At 36.4% G+C, this 12,084-nt stretch overlaps 1 protein-coding gene across 1 annotated transcript; it reads right to left on the reverse strand.

Moving 5' to 3' along the window:
* Positions 1-241: 241 nt before the first annotated feature.
* On the reverse strand, positions 242-9,884 carry LOC128015518 (gelsolin). Its single transcript, XM_052599398.1, has 17 exons — positions 9,694-9,884; positions 8,031-8,216; positions 7,718-7,872; positions 6,996-7,157; positions 6,743-6,892; positions 4,739-4,828; positions 4,489-4,621; positions 4,277-4,365; positions 3,974-4,189; positions 3,200-3,333; positions 2,980-3,070; positions 2,419-2,589; positions 2,136-2,310; positions 1,915-2,030; positions 1,745-1,822; positions 1,149-1,209; positions 242-936 (listed from the first exon to the last, which is right to left on the reverse strand). The coding sequence occupies exons 2-17, from the start codon at positions 8,209-8,211 to the stop codon at positions 776-778; spliced, it is 2,163 nt and encodes a 720-aa protein (XP_052455358.1). The 5' UTR covers positions 8,212-8,216; positions 9,694-9,884; the 3' UTR covers positions 242-775.
* Between the last annotated feature and the right edge of the window lie 2,200 nt (positions 9,885-12,084).

Consider the following 12,084-nt stretch of genomic DNA (forward strand, 5'->3'; position numbering starts at 1 on the left):
AAGAACAGCTTTTACAGCACCAACTAGTATATATATATATATATATATATATATATATATATATATATATATATATATATATATATATATATATATATATATATATATATATATATATATATATATTAATGATGTAAAAGTCTTTACTGCAACTTTCTATCTATTTAATGCATCCTTGCTGAATTATAATAGTATTTAAAAAATTGTACCATCCCACATAAGCAAACACATAACTCAGTAGTATTTTTGTAGTTTTATTTTTATATATGGGGAATCATATAATAATAAAAAGAAGAAGTTTAGAGACATTACAATCTTTTTAGCAGTTACAATATATTTTCAGATAATTTAATTAGCTAATTTATGAGGCATTATTCAATACAATTATTCAATTGTCTTTAAAAATTAATTGGCACAAAGTTGTGAAATACAGACAAACGTTGTCTTGCTTAAAAAAAAAAATACATTTTCCATTTCCATTTCTTTAAAAAACAAACAAAAAAAAACCCCATAAAGACCATGTAGGTGAAAACATCACTGGAATTAAGAAGCATATAAAAAGAAAATATAAAAGAGTTGAATTGTATAAAAGGCAAAGTAAAGGCATAGGAATAATAAGGCAAAAAGTCATTAAAAGTAGTAAAAACATTGCAGCATTATTGCATCCTGTGTTCCCATCTGCATCCCTTTCAGACCATCAATGCATGAATCACAAGAGGTGAATATTCTGGAAGCTATAGTATAAAATGCTTTGTGTGTCTGAATGTGCGTGCTTTTAGAAGCGAGCACGGATCCGATCCAGTGGGTCTGTTTCCCACATCTTCGAGTCCCAAGCCTGAAACCAGCCAGTGAAGGTTGGGGGCTCAAAGCCTTGCTTTACAGTGATGACCGGGGTGCCACGGCGACCAGAGGGGTCAGAATCCACATAATCTTTGGCTAACAGCAAAAAAAAAATGCACATTAATAATCAGCAATTACATTCAATGACAAATTTGTAATCGTAATTCTCCATTACTGGTGAACATGGACTGCTCTAGTTGGGATTTTGCGTTCTGATTTTGATTTGTGGTACCTTAACTGCATAAATACTGTATAACAGTATAAATGTAATTTTTTTAAGTTGGCTAGTGCTACTGCATCTTGCTTACCTATTTTATCTGCTCCATTCCGCTCGACCTCATTGGCCTCATTACCAATCCAAACAAAGACCTAAAGAAAGAAGATTTAAGAAGCTGAATTAAACATTTAAAGGTCAACATTAGAACTAAGTCAGGTTACATTTCAATTTAATTTTCGACAGGAATGATAACAAGGCTGTGATGGATGGGCATCGATCAAATCATTTTCACGACTTTTCAAAACTGTAGCTGTAATTTTTATCTATTGGCAGGTTTTTTTTTTTTCAGAAAGCAGGTTTTTTTGCACGTGAAGAACTGGTATGTTCTTAACAACAGCACAATCCACTGAACGTAGCCTACTGTATTTATATCCTTCACAGCTCTGCTTTCATTTCATTCTTGTGAAATGCGCTACCCTGACTAAGGTCTATAAATGAACTTCCCTCTGTGGTTCATTCTGGTATGTTAACATCCAGTTTTTAAGAACCAGTCAAATGATTATATATAAAAATCTATTCTCATCATATCACCTGTTTTACTCAGAAGGTTATCAGATTAAGAGCATAAAGTGTGTTGCAAACATCATATCATGTTGACTTTAGGTCATTATTCCTTTAAATGCTAACCTGATCCCAGGTATCCAGAAGCATGACATCATCTGTGGCCAAATCAGACTGAGTGAAATCTCCAGGCACTTCCTCAGCCTGAAATGGAATAGGAGAGGAATAATAAATTGTATGCATTCATTTTAAAAAATTATTTAAATGAGTTGGAAATTCCATTTATGTTAACTCACGATTAGACGTCCAGTCTTGTTGGAGCATCCAAAGAGGCGTGGAGGTTTAACAGTCTTCTGCAGACTTTTAGAGGTTTGATATTCCTTCTTTCCACCCAAAGCTGACCAAAACTCAGCTGAGCAATGCAAAGATACAGATAAGTACCAATCAGTTAGAAATAACAGGAAACTGGTTATGGAATGCCTTTGAAATGTAAAAATTGCAATGTTTGAACACCCACCCGGCTCTTTGCCCTCTGAAATTTCTTTTGCATTTCCTCCAAGGAAGCTGCTGGTGTGTTTAGCAGCAGCCATTTCTTCTTCTGAAGCGGCCACTCCTTTCCACAGAAACAGGCCGCCAGGACTCTTCAGCACAAACACATCATTAGTGTTCAGTTTAGATGCAGTGGGTTCCACCTGGGTAAAATGAGAGAGAGCGAGAGAGAGAAAGAGCCAGAGTGGAAGATTATTGCCTGATGGTCATTGCTGATTGTGTTCATGTATGTGCCTGCCGTCATCACTGACCTCCACAGCGCGGGTTGCACGGGTTGAGCTCTGGCGGATATGGAAGAGGCGCGTACTGCCAGCCTGACTCTGACCACCTTTACGTGAAGTCCCACCCGTGTGGATGACCATGGGTTTCCCCTTGAACAGACTCATCAAATGAGCTGGCTCCTGGCCTTGAGTGACACGAACCTGCAGAGTGAAATACAAGTGAATTAGAAAATCAAGTATATCTTTTTATTTCCTACAATAAAATAAAAAAAAACAATTCCATTCTAAAATTCAGTTAAACAATTTATCCCAAAAATATTTATGACTATAATTTTGCCACGGTTTTTGATTGCAGAATGTACTGCCATTGCATTATATATATATATATATATATATATATATATATATTCAAATAAGAAACAAAAATAGAAATTGTAATAATTTTTCTTAATATTTTATACTAATAGAAACAGAGGTGTTGAAAAGCACCAGGCAATTTTGGAGTTATTTTTAAATTCCCTTGCTTGCTAGTTAAGCTCATTATAATAAACGGCATAGACAGAGTGAAACTTGGCTTGTGTTTGGTGATACCTGGACAGGGGAACCTCCCATGGAATCATCCAGCTTGACTGTTAGAAAAGCTGAGGCAGCCAGCTCATCTTGTGTACACTTCAGTCCTTGCCTGATATAAAAATGTCACATTTACTGTAAGTAGGGCATTAAATATTGACTTGATTGGGTAAATATTGGCTGATCAGGTGGTTAATGAACACATGTTCTAGCATGTCAACATGTGGCTACCTTGACTTACCAGGTGTAGATAATGTGTTGCTCTCTGCTTCCCTGGCGATAGGTGTAGAGAATCAAGTAACAGTCTCCTCCATAGAACTGCCCATAGCTGGAAGGGTCCACAGGAACTCTATCCCCAGCCTCTACACGCCATATCTGCCAAAGTCAGAGCAATGGACTTCATTCAAGTGCACCATTGTAGTTAACAATAAAATCAACCTCATTATTGAATTGTTAGTAATTATGGCTGTTCATCCAGTTTGAATGGGTCTTTAGAATAGAGCTTCATTTATAAGTTTATAGTTACCATTATAAACTTGTAGTTAGTACATAGCAAAAACGAAGGTTTGACATGTGACTGTGTATAGTATATGTTGTATAGAAATTACCTGAAAGCTTTGTTAAGTCATTTTAACCAAAGATACAGTTTGCAATTTCCTGTGAATTTTCAAGCCGAGTCATTTCAATAGAACTTCTGTGCAATACGGTATTTTGTGTGGGTGTGAAAGACTTCCATTCACAGATTCCATTACGGCTTCAAGTTGGTCATTAGAATTTGCGCCACTGACCAACAGAAAGCTGCTCAGTTTGAATATGACATAAATGTGTGCGCTTCATATATTGCTACACTACTGACAATGGATGCAAGCAAAATCCAAAAAGGTATTCTAAAAACCCATTACCAATTCCTGAGGCAACCCATGGCTTGAAATAGCAAATTCTCTTCTGGTTTTTAGGACTAAACTGAACAACTCTATGGTTTTTGGTGTTATTAGCTTCAATATTTATACAGTACCTGGACCTTGCCAGATCCGTCATCCACCATACCATGCTGGGCAGCCATTGTTTTGTTGTCGTGCAGACTGGAGGCATCAAAGGGAACCTGTGGTACTTTGGCAATTCGGCCAATGCTGTAGGCCTGGCCTGGACCTGTGGTTTGATCCTTATCCTTCCAGTTACTGAAGAACTGCTTGAACATTGTGGTCTCACCTCCGGCTGGCATAACCTGGATCTGGTCACAAAAAATTAGATAGACTATTTAGAATTTGGCTTTCACTTGACTTACTTTTCATTAACTTGCCAGTTCTATGTCTGATACCTGTGTGTTTTTGGGGTAGTTCTTTTCTTTGATAAACTGCTCAGCTACCTTCATGGATGCCTTACGTTCTTCAGTGGTTGCGTTTGGTCCTGAGTTGTTAACACAGATGAAATGGTTGATAAAGTCAAACGCATCCATGCTTCACTCTCTCTCTCTATATATATGTGTGTGTGTGTGTAATTCAAGGACGCCAAAATATATTTTGACCATACCTTTCCAAAGAAAGATCTTGCTGTCCACTCCATTATCCAGGATGTAGCAGTCATCGGGATTGAGCATTGCTTGTTTGAAAGGGCTACTCTCGGACACTACAGATGTCTTCATAGAGCCTGCAGCATCAGATATCTAACCCATACAAAACACACAGATGCATACATTTACAAAACACCATGAATGCCACACAATTAGCATGATGCAGTGCTCCTGGTAACTCATAGATATGTGCATAATACATAAATGTACCACGTAGAGTGTGCCCTTTTTCTGATTGCTTCTATCAGTTGTCTCATCGTCAGGACTTCCTGATGGGATGTCGACCTTGGGCCCAAGAGCCTAAAAATAAAACACAGTAAGAGTTTCCACCAGTTTTCTCTATGGCAGCGGTCAACCCAGGACACAAAAATGCAGAACCTCAAGCTAAAAGTCAAAATCAAAACCAGATAAGTTGGGATTCTTTTTTTGCTGATTACAACTCTAGTTGCATTTAACATTTACTATTTAATAATATTTACTGTGACAAATGAATTCCATCTTTCGGTAACACTTTAGAATAAGGTTCCATTAGTTAATGTTAGTTAATGTATTAATTAACATCAACAAACAATGAATAATACATTGATTACTGTATTTATTCATCTTCGTTAATGTTAGTTAATGAAAATACAGTTATTCATTGTTAGTTCATGGTAATTCACAGTGCATTAACTAATGTTAACAAGCACAACTTTTGATATAAATAATACATTAGTAAATGTTGAAATTAACATGAACTAAGACTTATAAATGCTGTAGAAGGATTGTTCTTGCTTAGTTCATGTTAACAAAAGTAGTTAACTAACATTAACTAATGGAACCTTATTCTAAAGTGTTACCCATCTTTCTTCTAGTGTTTCTGTGCATTAAACACAAGAGCATGGTGCAAGCAATACTAAGATCATGAGTTCAGAGAATGCATGAACTTGAATATACTTTAAATCACTGGGATAAAAGAGTCTTTATAAGAATGTTCACTGATTCATTTTTTCTCACTTTGTCTAGTGTCTCTGATTCTTTATCTTTGGAACACAGTTTAAGATATTTTAGATTTAGTCCGAGAGCTCTCAGTCCCTCCATTGAATCTGTGTGTACGGTATACTGTCCATGTCCAGAAAGGTAAGAAAAACATCATCAAAGTAGTCCATGTGACATCAGAGGGTCAGTTAGAATTTGTTGAAGCATCGAAAATACATTTTGGTCCAAAAAGAACAAAAAGTACGACTTTATTCAACATTGTCTTCTCTTCCGGGTCTGTTGTGAGTGCGACTACTGTGACTGTTGACGTATGACGCTGCTGACGTGTTTTCTGGCACGCCCAATAACAAAGATAACACGTCAGCAGCATCATACGTCAGCAGCGTCACTGCAGTGTTGTGAACGCGTGCGCTATGGTATTTTAAATGAAAATTACAAGGACAAAAAAAAAAAGAAATGTGCATGGATGAATTGTTTACAATACGATCAATCACATGTCTTGAGTTACATTTCTGTAGCTCGAACAGTAGAGCACTGTGCAAATCATGCCAAGGTCATGGGTTCGATGATGAACCAAGAGAAAACATTACCGTCTCCAGCAGAGAGAAGGCGCTCTATACTGCTCATTGCTCCTGTAGTCTACCACTGAGCAGTATAGAGCGCCCTCTCGTGGCTGTAGACTGTAATGTTTTCTCTTGGTTCTTGGTTCTAAATAAATGCAACTTATAGTCCAGTGTGACTTATATATGTTTTTTTCCTCATCATGACGTATTTTTGGATTGATGCGACTTATACTCAGGTGCTACTTATAGTCCGAAAAATACGGTAATTGAATGCTATGTAAGTTTCTTTGAGTAAAAGCATTAACCAAATGCATGAATGCAAATTAAAAAAAAAAAAATGTCCAAAGTGTCCATAGTCTAATGTTCTACCAGTTTATATTCACAATATACTTGTATATTCTGTTTTGAGGGAGCTCAGGTGGTTTACAACTTAAGAAGCCAAAAACAACTGATAAAGAAAATCAGTGCTGTTACTGGTCTCACTCTTTTGCTGTCTTTCATTTGTTCTATTAAATGAACAACTTATTGAGGTGTGCCACCACGGACCCAATTACTTATATTTTCACTTGTTGTAACAACAAGACTAAACACATGCTTATTCTTTGCACTGCACGTTTAAACTTGCAACATAATTTTTTCTTGTTGTTGTTTTGTAGAAGACGATAAGACTTACAGCGAGGACAGCATCTGGCTCTGCACCATCCTCAATCATTTGCAGACTGGCGCGCCCATTTCTCTCATTGTCACGAATGCCAATAGCCACCTCGGAGGCCTTCAACCGCTCAAAACGGTTGCACTCATTCCCACACCATTGGTAGATATCCTAGGAAATTCAGATTATGATATGTGAGGTTGAGAATTTTGGATTTCTCAAAAGGACAGAAGTAAAGAGATTTTTTTCTTGCGTCACTCCATGTGTTTCTGACCTTGCCGAGATCAATGATGAAGCAGTCTCCGTGATTGAAGCTCTCCCAAGACATATTCACCTCCGTGGCACGAATGGCACGTCGTCCCTTAATGTGAAGCAGACGCTTCACATTCATGTCATTAGTCACTACATGCTGGAACCCAGAGGCCACACCACCTTGCTGTGTAAATGGAAAAGAAAATCTGCCATTGAACAAAATACACCAAAATGTCTTGAATTACAACTAAAATAAGTAAAGTTTTCTCATGATACACACAAATTAATTGCAGATAAAATTATACCAAAAAGTTAAATGCATTTAATCTTAGAGGGAAAATTGCACATGAGTGAAAAAGAGAAATATTCATCACAGCAATACACAGTGATATGTTCTGGTGAATGAATTCTTCTTTTTAAATTATTAAAATCATCTCAGACAACACATGCATTAAACCTGCCACAACATACTATAAAATTTGCAAGGGAAAATCATTCAGGAAGTTTCCACTACTGATTTGAATGTTTTTTTTTTTTGTTTTTTTTTTTTGATTGACACCCTACATAAACACATTTGTTACTTGAGGGAAAATATATATTTGTAATCATGGACTATAATAACTACTTCCCAGGCCGACCACTGATGTTGACAAATAGACATATTTTTGACACAAAAGACAATTTTATGAATTTGTCAGATTTAGCGACATTATTTTTCATTCAGTCCTCTGTAAACATTATTACCTTGTACTTAATTCCAGTTTTAAAGTAGCCAAGGAAGGTGACAGATTCATTGCCCTGAACCTCACGGTACTGGACTGGTGCTCCACCCAGATGATCATCCAGCTGCATAGAAAAGATTGCAGCAGCTCCACCTTCATCCTGAGAGCACTCATTACCTGCAGTTTAAATAGACCGAGAGTAATGCAAATATTCAAAATAAATAGGGTCAGGGTGTGCCTTATTTTAGCCAACATATCTGACAAGGAAAAAAAAAATCAACAGTGCCACATCTTTAAAAGGGAACTGAATTGTGAATGTGGTTATTTTCACTCACCCAACCACATGTGGATCTTGTAGGATGGAGCAGAAGTGGTGTGAAGGACAATATAGGCATCTCCAGTGAAGAAGTTTCCGTGGAGCTGTTTGGGGACAGGTTTCAGATCCAGGTTCTCTATCCTCCAAATCTGCAGACCAGCCACCTTGCCTGCATCCTGGAACTCCTTATGGGAAACCATGATTCCTGGAACATACAAAAATACTGTGGCTAAAATTCCATACTATTAGAAGACGTAATGGTCTGAAGGTGAAAACTACTGAGAGAATGATAAAAACGTGCACAATGGATTTTATAAAAATGGATCTTATATTAGAATGGCAAATGTTCTAATTATTTACTAACATTAAAATTACAGAGACCAAAGTCTAAGGTTTTTTTTATTTACTACATATGTAAAAAAAAAAAAAAAAAAAAAAAACTATAACACAGTGGCATTACATTTTATTTAAATATAAGGAAAATTTGTGGATGCAAACGGTAAAACATTTGCATTAATAATAATGCAGGAAGCATCAGATGCGTTTTTTCTCGGAGGACAATATGAGGCTGTTTATATGCTCCCTGCATTACTGTACCTGCACTTCAGCAGTGAGCATTTAACAGCATTTTCAAGACATATGAAAAAAAAAAAAAAAAAAAAAAAAAATTATGGATGAGTCATGCTGCATGATAAAGCCTACAGCTGTTGGCAGAGATGCGTGCCCCGTTCCTTTGAGTTTACCAGGAAAATATTTTATGCAAAGAAAACACTTTGCATGTGCATGAGATCTGCCATTTACAGATTCATATTATTATAAGAAATACCTGACAGTGCCATTTACCATAAACTATGAAAAGATATCTATCTATCTATCCATCTTATTAATTATTTATTATTTAATTCTAAATTAACTTTGTATGCAAAATCTAAGTTGTGTACCCTACACCCTGCATTTATAAGCTTTTCAACCATTTCGAATTGATTTAGACGAGGCTGAAACTGTTAAAATAAAGGTTACGCCTAAATATTTTGAAGCAAGGTATGGTTATCATGGCAATTCATGTAAGGGCTTGACGTCCGTGTCTGAATGGAAACGCCCACATTTTAAAGTTCAAGCCATAATTTTAAAGCAACAAATCAATTAAAAAAGACATTTTTTAAATTTTTATTTAATATAAATAGCATGCACAATCAGCGTGCATGATCAGCTAAATAACATGCACCCCCCCCCCCCCCCCCTCACCTTTTTGGCGATTCGGATCATTTCAAAGTGAAAGGGATTTTATGCTCTAAATTGCATGATCTCAAATGCCTGCAAATCACAAAAGAATAATTTCGTACCAACTACGCTTGTAAATACAGATAAGAGTTTGCAGTAGGCTACTATAAATGTCGTCTGCAGCTAGACTCCACCTCTACATTTATAATAAAACTGTTATTTCCTGTTCTTCACTTTCCGTGATAAAGCGGAGATATGGATAATCTATTAAAGGCAAACAAAGAATTAAAATCCGCTACCAACATCCCCTGCAAAACCAAACCAAAAGAAAGATGCCAGAAAGTATAACAGATGTAAAGTGATAACCCAGATACAAAATAACATTTTATCCAGCACTCAGCTGTCTTTAGGAGATGCATTGAAGCAGGAGACTAAAAGTGAAGGGAGTTTAGTTTTCCTACCTTCCTGGTCACTGAAATGCACAGAGGGCGATGAAGACTCTGGTTTGAGAAGCTGCTCCGGGTTTAGTCCAGACTCAGTTTCAAAAGTTTCAATCGATGCGAACCGACTTTAAATGACCTGCGTTTTTTTTTTTTTTTTTTTTTTTTTTTTTTTTTAGGGAAGAGGCAGATGCGAGTGCTCAGCCAATGACTCTCTCTGTTTCTCTTCCCCCTGAGGCTGCTCTCTAAAACCCACATTGTGCAACTTTATGGCACAAAGTCATTCCACTCCCCCAAAACCAAATCCAGCATGCTAGAACAGTGCAACATATATTACTATAATGAAATGCATTATAAAAACGATTACTATACTAAAACAATATATAAAAAAACGAGTATTTATTATACACATATTTATAAACTAGTATTTTTCGTTTATACATATATTTGAGTTATTTATTTAACTACTTAGTTATTTATTAGCTTGTTTTTATCATTTAAAACGTAAATTTAATTTACCATGAGAAAATAGGCTACTAAAAATAAATACAAAATAATTATCATTCAATAATCATTCATTCATTCGTTCAAAATGCTCTTATGAAAAACTGTTAGATGCACAACTTCAGAACACGTCAGCTTCCTAAAAGTATTTCATATTCAGCATATTTCAACATCCTCATACATGATAGAGCTGGCTACACAAATGCAAGTCTGTATGCACAAAACATTTCACACTTTAAATAGTTCATACAGAAAAATGTTATTGCATGTAAAATGCATTATTCTTAATTAAAGAAGTGTAATAATGTGAATCTGAGGTACTGAAGGGTAAATGTCTCAAAAGAATGTGTAAAAATAACAAATGACAAACATTTTAGTGCATGCAAGGGACATAGAAAGGTGTTCACCACTTCTATTTTCCTTTGATTTATTGACATGTTATTTATTCATTGTACAGTATAATTCAAAATTATTTTTGCAGTTGGTCGTTCTAGTAAAGCATTGTTCTCACATTTAAGGTTAAGCTCATGAAGCTCACATTTCCAGTGAGGTGGCATTCTGTCCTTGTTGAAAGTGTGACCACACCTTTCATGTAATTATTGCTTTAGTCAGGTCTATTTGTTTGTGCTTCATGCACATTAGGTTCACAGTTCAGCTAACAATTCAGTCTTCCCTGTGTCATTCATTGCCTTCTTTACGCTCTTGACTATTTGTGCTGCCCTTCCCTAATCTTGCATTTCCCCACACTGCTCCACCCAGCCCTCATGGCTTTCCAATGTCATTACAATCTCAAGGCTTTCTCTGAGCTCTACTACTCCTGCAGACCTGAGAACCTGCCTCACAACAGCAGGCAGAAACCTTTGGCAACACAAAGACTGTTAGATTTGCCTATAAGACACCAGCCTATAAGGAGCGTCCAAGCATTCTATTTAATATTCTCATCAGATCCACCATGTAATGCCCTGAGCGCACTGCTTTGTTTGAATATGCCTTTGGCTTATGACGCTACCAAGCAGGATTTCTCAGGCAGTTCTCAGGGCAATCATATATGCATTTCTCAAAGGGAAATATGCCCAACGATTTGCTCAGAACAATGCCTGTGCCTTTAAAGCACGAATGCCTGTTATGAGAAAATAACAGTGAGATGGAGTGAGTGAGTCAGAGTGTGAGTCAGAGTCAAAGGCTCTCAGAGCTAAACTTAGTCTCATAGTGGTGTTTCCTCAACTGTCTATGGCCATTTTCCATTGCATTAACTTGTGCTCACTGTTACGCATGAAACAGACTTTTGAATAAATCTATGGGCACATTTGGAACACTTGACTCTCTAACCTTTTCTTACTCTCACTAGTCAATGTAATTTGTCACAGGACAGTTCTGCAATTGTTGCCATACTGAACAAACAACAAATATTATAAAATAATCACAATAATCCAAAGTAATCAACATGACGCCATCAATTAAGATTTTTTAAAGCAAATAGCTGCATGTTTGTAATATAAACAAATCCATCATTAAGACTTTAAACTGTTGACTTCAAACTGTTGCTCTCGGCTAACATGAGTCACCTTCTTATAATCTAATATTTTTTTTCCAGTGAAAAAGCAGGCTTGTCTGAATCAGAAGAGAAATGTGCACAGATCAAGCACACTTTACAAGTGAAAACAGTCCAGAACAACTCATTCTGATGGCACCCAGTCACTGCAGAGGATCCATGGTTAGCAAGTGGTGTAATGCAACAATTCTCCAGATCTGTTACAAACTCATCTACAGCTTGGATGTCCTGAGGGTGATTAAAATGCTAAATGTTCAGCAGATTTTCACTCTTGGGTTAACTACTACTCATTTTAAAATGCAAATACTTACTTATAAGCTAGCATTTTGTGTGTCCTAAATATATATCTGAAATGT

Source organism: Carassius gibelio, chromosome A6, assembly GCF_023724105.1.
Source record: "Carassius gibelio isolate Cgi1373 ecotype wild population from Czech Republic chromosome A6, carGib1.2-hapl.c, whole genome shotgun sequence".
Lineage (NCBI taxonomy): Eukaryota > Metazoa > Chordata > Actinopteri > Cypriniformes > Cyprinidae > Carassius > Carassius gibelio.